This window comes from Hydra vulgaris, chromosome 02 (assembly GCF_038396675.1).
Source record: "Hydra vulgaris chromosome 02, alternate assembly HydraT2T_AEP".
Lineage (NCBI taxonomy): Eukaryota > Metazoa > Cnidaria > Hydrozoa > Anthoathecata > Hydridae > Hydra > Hydra vulgaris.
The window spans coordinates 5,579,609-5,598,310 of record NC_088921.1 but is presented as its reverse complement, the minus strand read 5'-3'; the positions used below and the strand labels follow the sequence as shown (position 1 = coordinate 5,598,310).

Genomic DNA, 18,702 nt, shown 5'->3' with positions numbered 1-18,702 from the left:
AATTTTACAATAGAGCAGAATAACCTTTTTTTTCAATTAAATATTTAATGTATTTTTTTCATTAAAAACATTCCAGCCGGGTTTTCGTATTTAGATTTCCTTGAATAGTTACACAAATGTTTTTTTAACAGGAAAAATTAAAAAAAAATATTCAGATTAAATTTTAATGGGCATGATGTTTTATACCTCTAAAATTTTATCATCATTAGGCTACTATTAATATTGCGCTGATTTGGAGATAATGTCATATACCCTTAGATAGAAGATTTTAATACACTTTTGTAATAATAATGTCATTTTGGGGGAAAATGGAAATGATATCCTATACCTCCAAGGTAAATATATATATATATATATATATATATATATATATATATATATATATATATATATATATATATATATATATATATATATATAAATATATATATATAAATATATATATATAAATATAAATACATATATATATATATATATATATATATATATATATATATATATATATATATATATATATATATATATATATATATATATATATATATATATAATACAACATGCATTTCCATTAAACTGAAAGTATTTATAGGGTTTATAAACATTTGTGCAGCCCTAGCTATAACCCCTGACATGTTTTATCAAATCCCCGATCGTTTACTGAGTAAAGCTGCATCAATAATTCACAACTATCTATAATAATGTTTTAAGAAACTTTCTTTCATTCAATTGATTTTATGTAACACAGGAAAGAATGTCAATTCACCCAAAGCATTATTCATGGCATAAAGTTTTTGTAAAAAATCACTTCTTTTTAGCACAGTTAATTTCCATTTTACTTTATTAAACTTTGAATATTTCATAATTCCCCATTCTCCACTGTTTATAGGGGTCACAAAAAGTGGTTGCAAATTATGCTTGCTTATAACGTTACAAGAATACTTTTGTTCTCCTTCGTTAAGAAGTATTTCCATTACCTCGCAATACATTCCGTCTTTGCTTAGAAAGTATTTGTTCCTTTTAAAAGTTGAAATTTTGCAAATTGCACTTTTTATAACATATCCTGAAGGGTGCACAAGAATGGAGCGCTCTTTAAATCGTTTAGCAACTGATACAATGGGATTATATTTTGCATTTCTTGTTATTTTTTTTAAATACTGTAAGTAGTTTTCAAATTTAAATGCAGATATATCATTCATAGAACAATTATAGTATTTGGCATCATCAACGATATGAAGCAAGTTATGTACATTAAAAGTTACAAAAGATTTGCCACAAATCTTACGTGAATTATGCACAAAAGTGGCAAAAAGTTTCTTAGCAAATGGCAACAAATCATTTCTATCGTCATCATCCTCTATGTGTAAAATTCTCACAGCTACAGCAAATGCAACAAATAGATTATAAACTTCATTGTCTAAAATTTTCTCTAACACAACAATTCCTGTATATAAGGTGAATTGACGAAATTCTGTTGCTTTCCAACGTTCTATTTCAGAAAGACCTCTTGGCTGTCTAACAAAGTCAGAAGGAGTGGACTGGGCTATATCCAGCATTCGATTTGAAATCAGTTGTTGTTGAGCAAAGCTGATATGAATTTTTGATTTGAATTTCAAGAAAAAAAGAAATCGACGACACACACCTAGGAACAAATTGTGCATAGGTTCGATGACAAAAGAACGTACCATATCTAAATTATTTATTAGCAGACATGGACTGTTTCCATTCTTGTGTAACGGATAAGCATTTGATCTAAATTCAGCATCAGTTCTTAAATTTGCATTGTCATTTGTATAAACAATTCTTCTTTCATAACACTCTGCCACAGAAGTGCACCTTTCACACCCATTTTTTGATGTGTGACCTGAGCAACATCTAACAAATGCACGTGCTGGAGCATCACAAATAAAACTACGTAAATTAAATTTATAATGCTTTTCATTAATAACTAATCCATTAAATGTTAGGTTATTAACTTCAGTTACAAAATCTTGTAAAAAATCATGAACACTTGACGGTTTTGCACTTCCACTATAAATAGCCACCAGAAAAGGAAAAGATATTATATTAACTATTGAACAAAGTATTGGCCAAAACTGCAAATTATTTGAGCGCTGAATAGGAAGTCCATCAATATTGACATCAATAGTTATGAAGTTAGTATCTACTTCAACATTATTAATAGCAAATATATCATCTATTCCTTTCTTCAATCCTATGTAAATGTAACTACCATCACACTTGCTCAATACATCAATGGAACTTGGAGTTTTAATCAGTGTGCGGGCATCTTTTGGTATGTCACATTTTTCAAATTTTCCTGACTGACTTAGAATTAGCAGTATATCGTTTATGGCATCTCTTGTTAAATTGTGCTTAACTGCAACTTGTGCAAGTTCTTCACAAATGATATATACTGGTTTGGGTTCAGAATCAATATCAGTCTCACTGAATTCAAAATCACTAGAAAAATCACAAACATTTGATTCATCATCTTGACAGCCATTCTCGCCTTCTGATAAGTACTCACTAATACTGACAGATAGTTCTTTAAAATCATCCCGACTTTCTTTTTCCGGTAACGAAATAGCTTCAGATGATTCATTCAATGAACTTGACAGCAAATCAGTCTGATAATCTATAAATAATGAAAAAAAAAAATTCTATATATAATCTATATCTGATGAAAATAAGTAAATAATGCACTGATAATTAGTAAAAGCTGTACTGGAGATAAGTGATACTGCTTTAACAGAACGATATCTCTTCATATAACTTTTCATATATTCCTGACGATTTCTTTTCATTCCAGACAAGCTTTTTACTAAATTTATTAAGAGAAACTTTTTAAAATTTTCAAATTTTGTTTTCGCAATTTCAGTTTAAGCATGCGCTTTAAAGCAAAGATTTTCGTTTTTCCATTTTATGTTGATATTTGATCAAAATCAAGTACGATATCGTATCTGATTTTGATCAAATATTATATAATACGTATTTTTGATAAATAAGTGGTATTGAACTCGAATTCGAAACTTAAAACTAAATGCGTATTTTTCTGGTATCAGCGGCGGTATGTTATACGTGATCAATACTCCGAGTGTTTACAATACTAGATATGCCGACTGGGTTATTTTTTTTTAAATATTGTGCAGATTTCCAAACCGTGTAGTATTTACTTTATCATAGGTTTTTAAATATAAATCATATGAAGAAGAACTTGAAGGAATTTTTTTAGCTAAGTTAGGCCCAATATTAAGAAAGAAGCTGTTCAAATATCAGCAATTATTGCTTTATTGTATATAAATTTACCATCTACTAAAATTTTTTTGGGCATTACAAAAATGATGAAGAAATAGTTCGTAGGCATTGTTTGCCTCATTTGATATATGTATAAGGCCCCAATCAATTTTATATTTTAAAAGGTTTTGGAATTGTTGTAAGGAGTTTTCATTGATCTGCTTCTTGTATATAATAGTTTTTTAAGGCTTCTTGTTAATTGTGATATTTTCAGTAATCAGAAAAGTAAGTAAATGATCTGATAAGTCTGTCTTAATTATACCAGTATAAATATGGTTTTTATAAAAATTGTTGGTGATTATATTGTCTAGTAGTGTTGAAGAGTTTTTAGTAATTCTGGTTGGCTTATTTATCGTTGGAATAACACTATTTATTTATATATTTATTAAACACCCACTATACAAGTATACAAGGTAAATTAGAGTTTTATGCATGATAATTATAAAAATCCTAGAATTATTATTATTATTATTTTATTATTATCATCTAGGAATATTTTTTTCAAGAATATCCTTGAAGATTGTTCTTTGTTCTTTTGAGTTCCAGCATTCAACTGCACATTTTAGAGTTTGAAGATCCGTTTCAGGAACTAAATTTTTTAAGCCAATAATTTTTATTTTTTTTTTACTTTGAATTATTTTCTCCAGATTTAGTTCATGTTTATTACACAAACCCTTGATACTATCTAAAAAAGGTTGTGGGGCTGTTTTGTTTTCCGGCTGCGACTTAATAATATCAAATGTAATTTTATTGTTCATCAGGCGAATAAATAAGTTGAGCTTGTTTTGTTTTATAGTTATTGATATATCTTCAATAAAGAATAAGGGATGAATATAATTTTTGCTATGTTTTGAAACGTTGAGGAGTGACTTGAGTGCGTTTCTTCCAACTATATCAAGCTTTTGCATTAATACTTTTTTATGTTCACAAAGCTCAAGACCATATGTTAGTGTTGGGACAGCCAAAGTTTTATATAGCTGGACAACAGAGTTTGGGTAAGCAAAACGAATTCCTGATTGAATTAAAGTTTGGATTACTGCCCGGAAATTAGATATTCGGTGATCAATGTTTAAACTATTAAGTGAGGCAAAAGGTGAACTTTTTGTATCCCATGTAAAACCTAGGTGATTAAGTTTATCATGAAGTTTTATTTTTTTGTTGTTGAGAGTTATTTTGCAGTTTTTAATTTGCTTTTCTCCGGTGAGCAAGAACTCGGTTTTGTTAGCATTCAATTTTATACAGTTTTTTTGTGTGTACATATTACAGGTATTAAGAAGCTTTTGTAGGCCAGAAAGGGTGGAGCTAAGGAGTATAATGTCATCAGCATATGCTACAACACCCGTATAGTTTCCATTGATTGATGTACCTACAGTGCTTTCATTTTGTAAGGTATCTAGTAGGTTTTCGGTGTAAATGTTATACAAATAAAGCGAGAGAATAGATCCCTGTCTCACTCCTTGCGTTAGATAGAATGAATATGATTTGCAACCTAGATAAGAAACAGAAGCACTACTTTCATAGTATAATGATGATATGGTATTAACAATATATAGAGGGAGTTTTTTATCATTGTAGAGTCGCTCAAACAGAATGTCCCAGTTACAGCTGTCAAACGCTTTTTCAGCATCGAGGGAACAGAGATAGACGGGTGAGTTGTTGTTGTTGTGGTGTTTAATCGTTTCACTAATAACAAATTCGGCGTGTAGGGTTGAGCTTATTTTAGTGAAACCGAATTGAAGAGGATGAGTTTCTTTTATTTCTGGACAGATTAGTAAGATAAGATATTCCATTAGTTTCGTAAAGATTGGAATGATGTTAATGCCGCGGTAATTATTTGGATCAGTTAGCGATTTTTTATATGATTTAGCGAGTGGTATTATGAGTGATGTAGACATCGATTTTGGGGTCTGCCCATGATTAATAGAAAAATTAAAGAATTTTCTGAGCCATTCTGTTAGTGCTTCACAGCTCGCATTCTTTATGAGGTTTTTGTTTTGAGCATTTTTGATAGCATTGCGGAAACTTTTTCGAGCCATCCGGTATCGAATAAAAATTTGAGAGTTTAAATCTTTTAGAAACCCATTTTCCCGCCATTTTTTAAAATAAAATGAAAGAATATCTTTACTGCGACTTAACTCGGGTGTCCACCAAGATTTTGAATGCAAAGACGGTTTTTTCCCGAATAAATATTGACTAAGTGCTTCAGATGCAGATTTTGTAATAACAGTATATACCTTGATAAGTTCTTCGTCGTAATTTTCATTCGTAAAATTGTGACGATTAAAATTAATATTTAAGCAATTGTTATATAGTTGTAAAAAATTATTGTTATTCCAGGCATAATTTGGAATGCTATAATTTTCTGATTTTTTGTGATTGTTTTCTTGAGAAGATTGTCCGATAATTCCAATTTCAATTGATACTGGTAAATGATCGCTCATATTTTGAGATAAAAAAGAAATTACGAAACAATTTGAGTACAGAAGAGACGTATACCTTGAGAGAGCTATGTGATCTATATAAGATGCGTTTGGTAATGTATTATGGCGATACGTTATCTTAGGTCCAGAGCCTTGTGTTACGTCCACTAATTCAAGTTCATTCGACTTAATAAAATCTGATAAAACCACGGAGTAGTTATTTTTTGTATAGCTAGCTCTCTTTAAAAAATCATATATTTCGTGAGGAAAAGATTGAAAGTCCCCAAGAACAATAAATTCAGCAACACCCTCGTAGTTGTTAATAACACCGGAAATTATATCCAACTGACTCTTGTATTCCTCCAGCGATGTTTGATTATTGCGCGACGATGAGAGATAAATGCCAATAATGATAATATTAGTCTGATTTTTTTAAGATTTATTGCGAAGATGTGATCATCTTCATAAAGAATAATAATGTTTTGAAACAAATGTTTCCGAATAAAAAACGCGTTTCCGCCAAACGGCCGACCCTGCTCATGTTTGTTAGCCTGGTGGAAAAATGAAGAATGGGTATTTTTATAGATATTTTTTATTATAAAATGTTGAAGAAGAGCATCTATAAAATATTTAATGTTATTTGAAGCATGTCTCATCGAGTCCAAATTGATGTCTCCGACTATGTATACTTGCTTTCGTTCTTTGTTGACTTTAGTTAAAAATGTATTTAAAAGAGTTTTAAACACTTTTAAATTGCCAGTTGGTTTCCTATAAGTAGAATTAATTATAATACTTTTTGTGGTTTTATTAACAATTTCATTACGTAATGACTCACAATCTGTTTCATTAACGCATAGGTCATAACGTGGGGCAAAGTTAATTGAATTGCGAACAAAGATACTTTCGCCTCCGCCACAATATTTTTTCCGCGGTTGATGAATTGACGTGTAATTAGTTAATTCAAAATGTAAATTTTGTTCATCGTATTTGCACCACGTTTCTGTTATGCAAATAATGCTAAACTTGTGTTTTATTTCATCCAAGAAAAATTTTAGGTTTTCAAAGTTTTTATTTAGACTTCTGATGTTAATGTTTAATATTGAAAATGCTTCTTTATTTTTTTTTAAATATTGTGCAGATTCCCAAACCGTGTAGTATTTACTTTCAAGACTAAATTTGTCGAAACAATTTGTATCAGTATCATTATTACTAAGATTATCAAAAGAAAATTTAAATTCATGGCGTTCCTCCATTTAAGATATAAATAAAGATAAATTAATAATTAGAAAAAATTAAAAAAATAAAAATTACTTATTTATCCTTCAGATTAAACTCTTTTACTATTAGCTTGTCGTACTCTATACGTCATATTTTCCAGCATTACGCAAAATCTTCATTTTTTGTCTTAATTCACGCCTTATTTTGCTTGTTTCGTATGAAAAATCTTCATCGATAAAAATGCCTGTTCCTTTAAGCATCTTTGCGTGTTTCAAAATGTTCTCTTTGTCTTTATAATTCAGCAATTTAATTATGATAGTTCTTGGTTTATTCTTTACATTCTCTGTGATAGTACGTCTTTCGATACGGTGCGCTCTTTCAATAACTATGTTACTTATTTTTAACTGTTCGTTTAAATTACGTTGGGTTTTTTTTTCAGCTTGTTCCCATGTTTCTTTTTTTTTTTTCTTGTACACCGTCTATTCTAATATTGTTTCTTCTATTTCCATCTTCTAACTTTCTCATACTTTCTTTTAGTCCATCGCTTAATTTATTTGCTTCGTTCTGCATCGATTTTAAAAGTACTGTCTGGTTTAAAACTGTTGAAATTTCTGTATTTATTAACTTTTTAAGTTCCTTTTCAAGATTTATAACTTTTTCATTAATTAAAGTATCTTGTGTAAACTCGATACTTTTTTCTAAATCTTTAACGTGTTGCTGTATTTCTTGGTGCTTTTTTTCGACAAACGAAATACGGTTTGTTATATTTTTAATTAAAAGTAAAATCTTGTCCATTTCGTCACTTTGAATTGCTGCATTTCCTGAAATAATTTTTATGAGCAAACTTTCTTACAATTTAAATTTCTTCTCCATTATATTTTCAATTTCTTTTTTGCTTGCCATTTGTAAAAATAATTTTTTAAAATAAAATTATTCAATGTTTTTTCTTTCAAAAACTTAAAAATACTTTTTTTTTTTTAACTCTTACATTGCAAAAACACGTCTGTTCATGAAGAAAGCATGCAGCAAAAAAAAAATTTTGTTGTAAACGATATCCATTGTTGTAAACGATATCCATTTTGTTGTAAACGATATCCATTTTGTTGTAATAAACGATAAACGATGTTGTGATTTAATAAACGATTTAATAAACGATGTAATAAACAAATAAACGATATCCATTTTGTTGTAAACGATATCCATTGTTGTAAACGATATCCATTGTTATAAATGATATACGTTGTTGTAAATGATATCCATTGTTGTAAACGATATCCATTGTTGTAAACGATATCCAAGCAGTTCTGCCTTCTTCTTCGTTAGCCCCAGATTCCTCACTAAATAGTTCAATTCAGCTTGGCCAATAAGATGAGGTATCTTTTCATCATCTATTGGATCATATGCATCGCTCTGCTGCTCCGTGTGACTTTCCTCATCATCATCATCGCTTTTCGCAATCAAGGCATACTGGAGGATTACGAACTGGATTTTGTTCATCGTTTGGAACAGGTTTCAAACCAGAGTCACAATTTGGATAATGAATTGCTGATTTATTTTTCTTGGAGTATCCAGCAATATTTGTCATGCAGAAGTAGCAGTCCGAATGATGATCTCTTGGCTCTCGCCATACCATTAATACCGCAAACGGCATTTCTTTTGCCGTTTAGCCGCTTGGTGAGCCCCACATAAAAACACTGAAGCAAATATGTGGCGCCCAGGTTCTGCTTTAATCACATACTTTAACGCCGAAGTAGTGATGATAGGCAACCTTCATTTTTCTTGTAAGTTGTTTCTGCTGATCTCGGGTAGTAAAACGTCCACAGATATAACAGAAATAGTCTGGATGATTCAAGCCCCTTTTAACTTTCTTCATATTGTTTTGAAAATACTACACGATCAGTCAAAAATAAAAAAAACATAACATTTAAAGGTAAACTACACAGCACAACAATCGTACAACAATATTAGGCAATATAAAAGCTAGCTACAACATGCCTTATTATCAAAAATGTAAAAGTAAAAAAAATGTGAAAACACAAACTCTATGAACATTATCTTTATAACTTTATTTATTCTTCAATATAATAAAAGTTTTCCAATTCAAGAAAAAAAAATAAAAGCGAAATATTTAAATTGTCTATGGATAACAAAAGAAATGAGAAAATCCTCAAAACAAAAACAAAAACTATACGTAAAATACTTAAAAAATAGAAGCGAAGCGAACCTATCCCTCTACAAGCAATACAAAAACCTATTTGAAAAAATAAAAAAAAACATAAAATTTTATATTATTCTAATCAAATACAAAAATTTAATGGAGACTCAAAAAAGACATGGGATATTATGAAGGAAATAATTGGTAAAAGTAAATCTAATTTTAACAAAATGTCTTCTAGAATAACAATTAATAAAAGTGAATCAAACAACAAGCGAGATATTTTCAATGAATTTAACAACTGCTTTGCCAACATTGGTGCTGATCTTGCATCATAAACTCAATGCCCAAATAATACATTTAAAAGTTATTTAACAGGCTCACACTGCTCTTTAAATTTCAATGAAACAAATCAAGACGAACTTGAAATAACTATTAAATCACTTAAAATTAAGACCCCAGGAATCGATGATATCTCTAGCAAAGTAGTGTCAGATGTTTTTGAGGAGATACGTAATCCAATTTACCAAGTATTTAATTCATCAGTTACAACAGGTATTGTATCTGATAAACTAAAAATCTCTAAAATTATACCAATCTATAAATCAGGAGAAACCAATTCTTTAAACAATTATAGATCAATCTCAATCCTTTCGGTATTCTCAAAACTTTTAGAACCAACAATCTATAATAAACTAAATGAATATTTAAGAACTAACAAAATTATCAATAAAGGTCAATATGGTTTTCAAAAGCTACACTCAACTGAGCATGCAATCCTTGACCTCTCAAACAGGATAAGTAGATCATTTAAAAAAAAAATTCACAATAGGGATCTTTATTTATTTGTCGAAGGCATTTGACACCGTCAACCATGAGATTTTACTAACAAAAATGAAAAACTATGGTATAAAAAATCAAGATTTAAATTGGTTTAAAAGCTACCTTAATAACAGACAACAGTGTGTTATTATAGATAGAAAAAGTACCTCAAATCTACTTAAAACAAAATGTGGTGTACCCCAAGGTTCCATTCTTGCTCCTCTTTTGTTTCTTATTTATACAAACGATGTTCCAAACGCCTCTTTATATTTTTAAAACTATAATGTTTGCCGACGATACAAACTTATTTTACTCGTCAAAGACAATTGAAGACCTCTTTGAAAAAACAAATACTGAACTAAAAAAATTTAATATATTGTTTAAATCAAACAAACTGTCACACAATATAGAAAAAACTATGTATATACTATTCCATTCTAATCAACAAATTAAAAAAATACCCCTGAACCTACCAACAATTAATATAGAAAATATAACCATCAAAAGAGCTCTGAATACAAAGTTTTTAGGAGTTTTAAATGATAAATACATCTCCTGGAAACTCCACCTAGACTACATAAACACAAAAATATCAAAGAGTATAGGTTTACTTTACAAGGCAAGACCATTTTTGTCACAAAAAAGTCTAAAACTTGTCCGAAAAGTCTATACTTTCCATTCATACATAGTTACCTCTTGTATGCCAATATAGCATTGGGCAGTACCCACAAATCTAAATTAAAACCACTTTACTTACGTCAAAAACACGCTTTAAGACTAGTATACAACAAAACAAAAACAAACGAATCACTATTAAACTTAAACAACGAACACTCTCTGAAAAAAAAGCTAAAAGCTACAATAATCAAATTAAACAACTATAAGGAATTTTTTTAAATTGGAATAAAAAAATAAATGAATGTAACTTAACTTTTAATACAAATCGATTAAAAAAGCAATATTAACAACAAGTATATATGTAGCACATATATATATATACCAAGTATGCAACTTATTTTTTTTTTTTGTGTATTACACGTCTCTGAAAAAGGTACTCGATGACAAGACTGACTTAAGTCTTCTGCGAGCTTCCTATAACTACAAATAAGTAATTCTTCTTATCAATCTTACACAAATTTCGTTTTTATCATATTTATACACTAACGTTATTTTGAAATGTGGTAAATAAACTTATAGTGAAACATCTAAACACTCCTCCGAAAAATTTATTTTTATTTATTGTGTTTTTTATTTTAATTGGAATAATATAGTGATTTCTTTCTCGGATAATTTTTACGTACACGTTATTATATTGTTGTAATTGATATTTATTTTAATCATTTCTCGGAGTTGTATGCAACTATATATTTATTTACTTCGTATATTTGAACTTTATATTTATGATTTATATTTGTATATCTTTACCGTCAATCTGTGATTGGTTACTTGTAAATACTTTGCAGTTGTAAAGCAAACATGTATAATAATAATAATAAAAATAAAGTGATATAACTGAAAAACCTGACGTGATACAAATATTCTGATTACACCACTGTAATCAGCATGTCAGAATTAGTCAGACTGACAGGTTTATTAACAGGTAGCAGACCAAACATTTTTTGTTGCCTAGTGTAATCTGAAAACAAGATATTTTCATCAATTATATCAAAAAATAATTTTTCTGTCAATCTTCTTTTTTTTTAAACTAAAATACTTATGTTACAATTACAATTTATGATTATAAGATTTAAATTCCATACAAAAACGTTTCTTAAGTGATTTTAAAAAATCGTTAACATTTTTATCTGCATCAGAGAGTTCATAACACCAGTTTTCTGTATTCTTTTGTCTTCTTGAAAATTACTAATAGAAAAAAATAGTATTATCAATTACTACAAATATCAGTAATAATCTGTAAGCGCAAAATACTCTTTTGAATGCAAAATTACCACATCAATATAGTGATTTAGTATCATTTTTCAAATCGAAAGTTTCTTGCATGTCAATTATGACATGAATAAAATAGTAAAAATTTTTATTGTTTACTTAAGTAAAAAAATTTAGATTGCTAAAAACTACCTGTAAATCTACTTAAAATTACTTTAAATTTTTTTTGTTTGTTTGGTTTATTCATGGTCAACAAAATATACAAGTTGTTGACAAAGAGCGGCACACCAGGCCTCTCTATTATGAAAATACAGTTTTTTGATTTCAGCTAAAGTGAAAATGCCAGAGCAGAGAAAGTTCGTATTTGAAATTGTTCAAGTTCTTTGCGTCCACCGCATTTTGGGTTAAAGAATTCCATGATTTTACAACACGGTTGGTGAGGAAGTTGTTTCTTCCAGCGCAGTTTTGAACAAGTTGTACTTTTAGTTGTTTAATGTGTCCAAATGGCCGAAGACTGTACTTAAGGACTTTGTGTTTAGTTGAAGTTATGGGATCTGAAAGTTAACTTTGTCGATTTTGCTCATGATTTTATATTTCTCGATAAGGTCTCTCCTAACTCGTCGTTCAGTCAGTGTTGTCAGGTGAAGGCTTTATAGTCTCTGAGTATACGAAAGATGTTTAAAGGTGGCCCTATGTAATGTGGCTTGCTCTAGTTTGGCTATGTCATGAAAAAGCCAAGCTCTCGTTTAGATGACGTGCATGATAGCTGGTGCAGCTGGCCTACCAAGTTATTTATTGTATAAATTGCAGTCAATTTTTGTTGTTGCTGCGCCCAGTGTGCATGACTTTGCACTTGTCAACATTAAACGATAAGAGCCATGTTTGCAACAATTTCACTACTTCGTTGATGTCGGCTTGGAGTGTTATGATGTCATAGTTCGATTCGATAACTTCAATTATTTTACAGTTATGTAGATATGGAAAAGGAGTCGTCCAAAAACAGATCCTTGTGGCAAACCGCTAGATACTGTTTCCAATCGGATTTATTGTTACCAACGGTTACGCATTGTAGGCGGTCGGTTGGCCAGCTCTTGATCTATTTATTTTATTATTATTTAGCAAGTTGTCGGACACTCCGTAGGATTTCAGCTTATGCAGCAGACGACAGTGCAGAACTTTATCGAGTATTTTAGCAAAGTCTGTGAATAAAACATTGGTTGGGTAACCTTTGCGAACAGCTTCAGTCAGGATGTCGCAAGTTTCGAGTAGGCTTGTGACGTAACCTTCTCCCTTTCAGAACCCGTGTTGAGCAGAGCTGATGAGTTTATTTTTGTTCAAGTAGTCAGTAATGTGTCTGTGTACAAGGCTTTCCATTACCTTGCGAGGGACAGAAGTGCGTGAGATAGGTCGATAGTTTGAGGAGTTGTGGCAATTTAATTACTTAAAATATACTTTTAACTAAGTATTTAAGTAATTAACTATTTTAATTTAAAATTTCAAGATTTATCTTTTGAATTTTTTCTTTTGCTTTAATGTTAATCCATAAATTAAAGAAAGCACAAATAAGATTTATATTTAATATAATTTGTTTGTCAATACATGATATTTTTGTTAAAAGTTCTTCATTTTCATTTTCCAATATGGAAACAATAAAAATACTTTAAAAGTAGAGACCAATAATTTTAACAGAAAAGTGAGGGAGGTACTTGAAATGCAACGCCATAAATGCGCACTTTCAGACGGCGGTTTGAATTAGGATGACGGAGGTTACGTCAAAACTTTCTTTTAGAAACCTATGTTTTGATATTTGAATCAAAAGAAATTATTGCATTGATTTGTTTTTGTTTTGATTTTTGTTTTTAACGGTTTTTTATATAAATATTCAAAAACAGTGGGCGCCGATATTTTATAGAATTTTACAAGCAAGGGGCCGCCCATAAAGGACGTCACCATTTATTAGGCATTTTTTGACCCCCTCCCCATCCTCCCCGTCTCTCTTTGTCACCAATTGTCCTTTATTTCATACTCCCCCCTCATCCTTTAAAAAGGACGTCATAAAATTGAGCCCCTTTCCCCTATAAATATTATTCAGATTCTTATTAGGTATTTCTACGTATGTTTTTGCTCTTTGAAAAAATGGTCTGAAAAAAAAAAATTAATTAATATTACTTTAGTCTTATCCGACATTTCAAATTTAATCAAAGTGTTCTATGGGAACTTGCCTCACTCATCATCAATCCAAAGATTTTTTAAGTGATTGTCAAATGATATGATTGAAATAACGCAGTCTGGTTCGTCTGAAACAGTTGAATCATTCAGAACATGAAGGCCCTCCGTTTCGATTTCGTCCTCATCGAACCATTCAGCAAAGGCCGCGTTCTCTTCTACTGCAATTACGACCATTAACTCTCTTTTGCGCTTGGCGGCAATGCAAACAGATCTGACTTGCAAAAGAGTAATAGCCATTCGGATAATAACATTAGAATGAGTAACGTTGACATGCTTTTTGAGCATGACTCGGAAGGCAAAGTACAAGTTACAATGCCTGCAGATTTTCTGAGAAACACCTATTCTAAATCCGACACTATCAACCTGTAAAATATTTTTTTTTCGCTTGCATATGTATAGAAATTTCTTTTCCAACCTTTGCGATAATTGATTCAATTATTTTAAAATCCTGGTAAAAAATCTTTTGCCTTATTAAATATGATTTGATCCAAATGACTGCATGCACGAATTGATTTGATGTTTTATTAGTCTGATTTTTATGCAGATGATCTGTGAGGAGACTCAACAAAATAGTTAGAAACGGAACTCATAGACAGCCAAGGCAGTAGATGTCTATGTTGCAGAGGTCCAGGTTTCCGAAAACTCCAAAATGGTCTTACAAAGCAATTTAGGATTCATCAGTATTTTTAGAAGTAGTGTAGGCATTTCTTTCATTTATTTTAACTAGATTGTTTTTTCTATAAAAAGAAAAAATGGAAATCTTTCTTCCCCTCAATTAACTTTTTTCATGAAAAAATAATTTGATTTAATTGATTTATTATTAAATAAAACTAGATATTAAGAAACATACCAGAAAAAACAAAAAAAAATACCAAAGACTTTAAAATAAACCAGATTTAAACCAGATTTTCTAAAACAAACTAAAACAAAAGTTCCAAGTCAAACGATAAAAAAACAAACCAGATTTGAGAAATCTGGCTTTAAAAAACACCAGATGGCAACCCTGCATGGAAGTAAAAATTCCTTTTCAAAGTGCAAGATCCGGGATCTTCACATTTCCTAATTTGCGTGATATATTGACAAGTGCGCACATGAAAGGCAAACCAGTCCTGATCCTTTGATAAGAGATGATGGACATCGAGCTCCGTCTTTTTGTCTGGATCGATATATTCGGCCACCGTTGGAAACTGGTCAATCATCAAACCTGAAAAGACCGAGGCACATCTCTTTCCAGCAAATTTAAAGTTCTGTTTCTCCAAAAGAAGATCCACTGTCTTGCCTTAAATATAAGTCGTAATGCAGATAATTAACTCCTTAAGCCTTGTATATATATTGTATTTTTAAAATACAATTCATTTTTAAAATCTGTTTATCAGAATACTATTTTGATAAACAGTTGATATTAAAAATCAATTTGAATACCTTGAGAGTCTAGATAAGGTCCATAATGATCTTGAGGTAGGATCAATCTCGCAAACTCTTTACTCAGTGGAGACATCCTTGTCTCGGTTTGATTTAAAGCACTACGTCCTGGCGCATTCGTCATGATGAATAAGGCATCTAAATCATTTGTAAGGAAATGATGAGTTGCTGTAAACAAAATAAATATTTAAATTGGAAGTAACATAATTATATTGATAGATCGCAATAAAAAATTTGAAAAAGAAGGCTATACTAGTTTCGAAGACTTTAGCGTATCGTGGATTTTCATTTAGTTCACCTTCAACACTGAAGACAACCACTGGCGTGACCAGTGTCAATTGTCAGTGTCATTGTTTTTTCTCGTAGGCAGCAGATCCATGTTCAGCAAGTTGAATGATGACACGCAATATCTCAGATTGTTGTACCTCAATAGTAAGGCGACCAATTCCGTCACGTACTTTAAGAGCTTTTTTCACTTCCGGGTGGTCAGTGAACACCTCCAGTACCGAAAGAACTATACAAATCTTCATTTTCTACAATATTATTATTGTAACTTATTATTATATGATGCGATAAATATTACCTGATTCATGACAGTTTTCTTTTTAGCCCTTGATTTTTGTTTTGACTTCATATTGCCAATTAACTTGTTTAGATTACTCGTGAGCTCCTGGACGTTGGTCTTCTTCTTTTTAGTGGTTTCTTCTTTACCATCGGTCCATAGGTCACTTCTTTTTCTGCTCTTCATAGCAACTATTTCTTGATTCAAAACAACGATCTCTGCTTTGATAGTGTCTTGAGCAATGGTCTTGGCCTTCTTTGTCTCATTTCAATCTGTTCTCAAGATGTCTTGTCGAGAGGCATCTGACATGGTATCAACAACATCTACTGGCTCAATAAATTGATCTGAAAAAAGCTAGAACTTTAAAGAGGATGAACTGGCATGGGAAAGAACAGATTGTTTGCTTGATGGGCCCAAAATGACATTAAAGAACCTATTTGTTTCAAGACCATTCAGGTATACTTTTGGATCAAAGTCTTTACTTGAACCTCCAAATCTTGTTTATCCTTGATCTCATTCCATATTTTGTGGACTTTTTTTTTTTTATCGGCTTTTTTCTAGAACGGATGAGCATTATTGTAAGATTTTATAAGCAAATTTAGACGACTATTTTTATCCATCTTTTAATATACAGACAACAATGATCTTTGACACTTTTGCCACCTATTGAAAAAATAATAAACAACATGCTATTTGTAATGATTGCTGTACAAACAATTCCCTTTGGACAATCATTTGTATTATTCGCTTTAGACAGTCATTAAAAATTGCTACACAAGCAACTTCCTTCGGACAAATATTTGTAAAATTATAAATGATATCAACACTATGTAATTAGCACAAAAACCCGTAGCGATCAACTAATGATATATATGATACGAAAAACTACCAAGGGTTGAGCAATATATAATTAACTGTAATATATTCAATATATTTATATATACAAAAATCAAATTTAAATAAATATCAACACGAATTTCTTTCCTATATTACCATAAATAAAAGCATAACATTCCCTTACGTTAACTCCATAAAAACACATGTTTACATAAAAAGATTACATAAAGTGACCTCTTGGCTATGAAAATAGCCGGTTTTTAAAAATTCAACGCAGATATTCATGATACAGGTCTTTCTAGATTAGTTAATTACTAGTTAAAATTTATAAAATTATTTCTTCTTTTTTTTAAAAAAACAAAAGACTACAAAACTTTGAAATGTTATTATAAACTATGTGACGCATCTGACCAAAACCAATCGGATGTTGCGTTATGTTATATTGAGAAAACCATCAAAACATCTCAAAAATTCAATTTTTATCATTATATATTTTTTTGCTCCAAATAACTCTGCAACTTGCCAAGTTGTTACTGGTTGTGATATATGTGACCGCATCCATTTTCGCATAGCTTCATCATAGTATGTACCAAGTGGTCCAAAGAACGCAACGTCTAATGGTTGCAGTCTGTGTGTAGTATGGGGAAGTAGTGATACCATACGCACTCCAGCATTTCGTGCTAGATATATCGCTGCCAAATTTTTTGAATGTGTAACATGACCATCAAGTATCAACAAAACTTTTGGTTGTTTTAAAGGTTTAACAACTTTAATGAAATGATTGCGCCAATCTAAAAAACCTTCATTTGACATCCATCCTTTCTCTTGAGTACTAAATACAGTTCCTGGAGGTGCACCATTTGTTATTTCTGGCTTCATTCTTTTGCGTTTATATATTAACATTGGTGGAACATAAAATCCTGCTGCAGATATACAAACTACAGCTGTTACTGAATTTCCTCGTTCACTACTAGTCATAATTCTAACTCGTTTTTTTCCCCTTGCACTAATAATTTTTATCTGACCATCTTGTACTGTTGATAAACTAGTTTCATCCATATTATAAAGTCTGTCTGGAGTTAACTTTTCTTCCATGTATAACTTTGAAAGTAAATTAAAGAAAGATTGCACTCGCTCTTTATTAAAACCTTGTGCACGTGCAATTGATGTTGATTCAGGCCCACGAAGCGACAGTTGTGGGTGCCTTTGCATAAATGCATAATACCACTTTTTTCCTGCCATTTGTGTTTGTTTGTTAAAATTATGTGTGATGTTGTTAGCTTCCGCAATATCAAATGCTAGACGACGAAGATCATCAATCCTTAATCCAAAGTACATCGATTCTAATAATAAACAGTGATCAGCTAGTTCTGTTTCAATTTCATTAGGTAAGGTGGTAAGTCGACCATGAAATTTCACATTTGCAACAGCAACTTTGTTTTTTTCATTTATATGCCTTGACAAAGTTGCTTTTGGAATACAAAATTCATAAGCGGCTTCATTTAAGCTGATTTCTCCTTGTTTTATTGCTTCAACAGCCTTTTTCAAGTTTTCTACTTTCCATTTTCCATTTTTTTGTGGTGATTGCATCTAAAATAAAAGCAAATTACTATGAAGATACATAAGGAGAGTTTTATAATCTTATTACAGGCTTATTTTTTCATATATTTATTTGTTATTCATATATGATTAAGTTAATTATATACTCATTATATAATCATTATTTTTCATCATTTTTGTTTAGTTAATCATTAACTATATAAATCAAAATCTATATAAACTATATAAAGTTTGCAACTTTATATATTAACTTCTATATACAGTAAAAAACTTATGCTGGGTATATACTTTATGTT

The 18,702-nt window shown here is 30.5% G+C and overlaps 3 protein-coding genes across 3 annotated transcripts; all 3 read right to left on the bottom strand.

Moving 5' to 3' along the window:
• Positions 1 to 691: 691 nt before the first annotated feature.
• Positions 692 to 2,953, bottom strand: LOC136076665 (uncharacterized). Its single transcript, XM_065789993.1, has 2 exons — positions 2,726 to 2,953; positions 692 to 2,635 (listed from the first exon to the last, which is right to left on the bottom strand). Exons 1-2 carry the CDS (start codon positions 2,802 to 2,804, stop codon positions 723 to 725), a joined length of 1,992 nt encoding a protein of 663 aa, XP_065646065.1. The 5' UTR covers positions 2,805 to 2,953; the 3' UTR covers positions 692 to 722.
• Positions 2,954 to 3,776: 823 nt separating this feature from the next.
• LOC136075756 (uncharacterized) lies at positions 3,777 to 6,967 on the bottom strand. Its single transcript, XM_065789192.1, has 2 exons — positions 6,404 to 6,967; positions 3,777 to 6,137 (listed from the first exon to the last, which is right to left on the bottom strand). Exons 1-2 carry the CDS (start codon positions 6,965 to 6,967, stop codon positions 3,777 to 3,779), a joined length of 2,925 nt encoding a protein of 974 aa, XP_065645264.1.
• A 10,311-nt stretch (positions 6,968 to 17,278) lies between these two features.
• LOC136075755 (uncharacterized) lies at positions 17,279 to 18,436 on the bottom strand. The gene has a single exon (XM_065789191.1). It carries the CDS (start codon positions 18,434 to 18,436, stop codon positions 17,279 to 17,281), a length of 1,158 nt encoding a protein of 385 aa, XP_065645263.1.
• Between the last annotated feature and the right edge of the window lie 266 nt (positions 18,437 to 18,702).

What these genes read in the sequence shown, in the direction of transcription:
- LOC136075756 (XM_065789192.1), bottom strand. Translation starts at nt 6,967, where the DNA reads ATGGAGGAACGCCATGAATTTAAATTTTCTTTTGATAATCTTAGTAAT. An exon ending in TCAACAAAGAACGAAAGCAA is followed by an intron (nt 6,138 to 6,403) that starts GTATACATAGTC and finishes TAAAAAAATCAG; the next exon opens with ACTAATATTATCATTATTGG.
- LOC136076665 (XM_065789993.1), bottom strand. Translation starts at nt 2,804, where the DNA reads ATGAAAAGAAATCGTCAGGAATATATGAAAAGTTATATGAAGAGATAT. An exon ending in AGCAGTATCACTTATCTCCA is followed by an intron (nt 2,636 to 2,725) that starts GTACAGCTTTTA and finishes CATTATTTATAG; the next exon opens with ATTATCAGACTGATTTGCTG.
- LOC136075755 (XM_065789191.1), bottom strand. Translation starts at nt 18,436, where the DNA reads ATGCAATCACCACAAAAAAATGGAAAATGGAAAGTAGAAAACTTGAAA.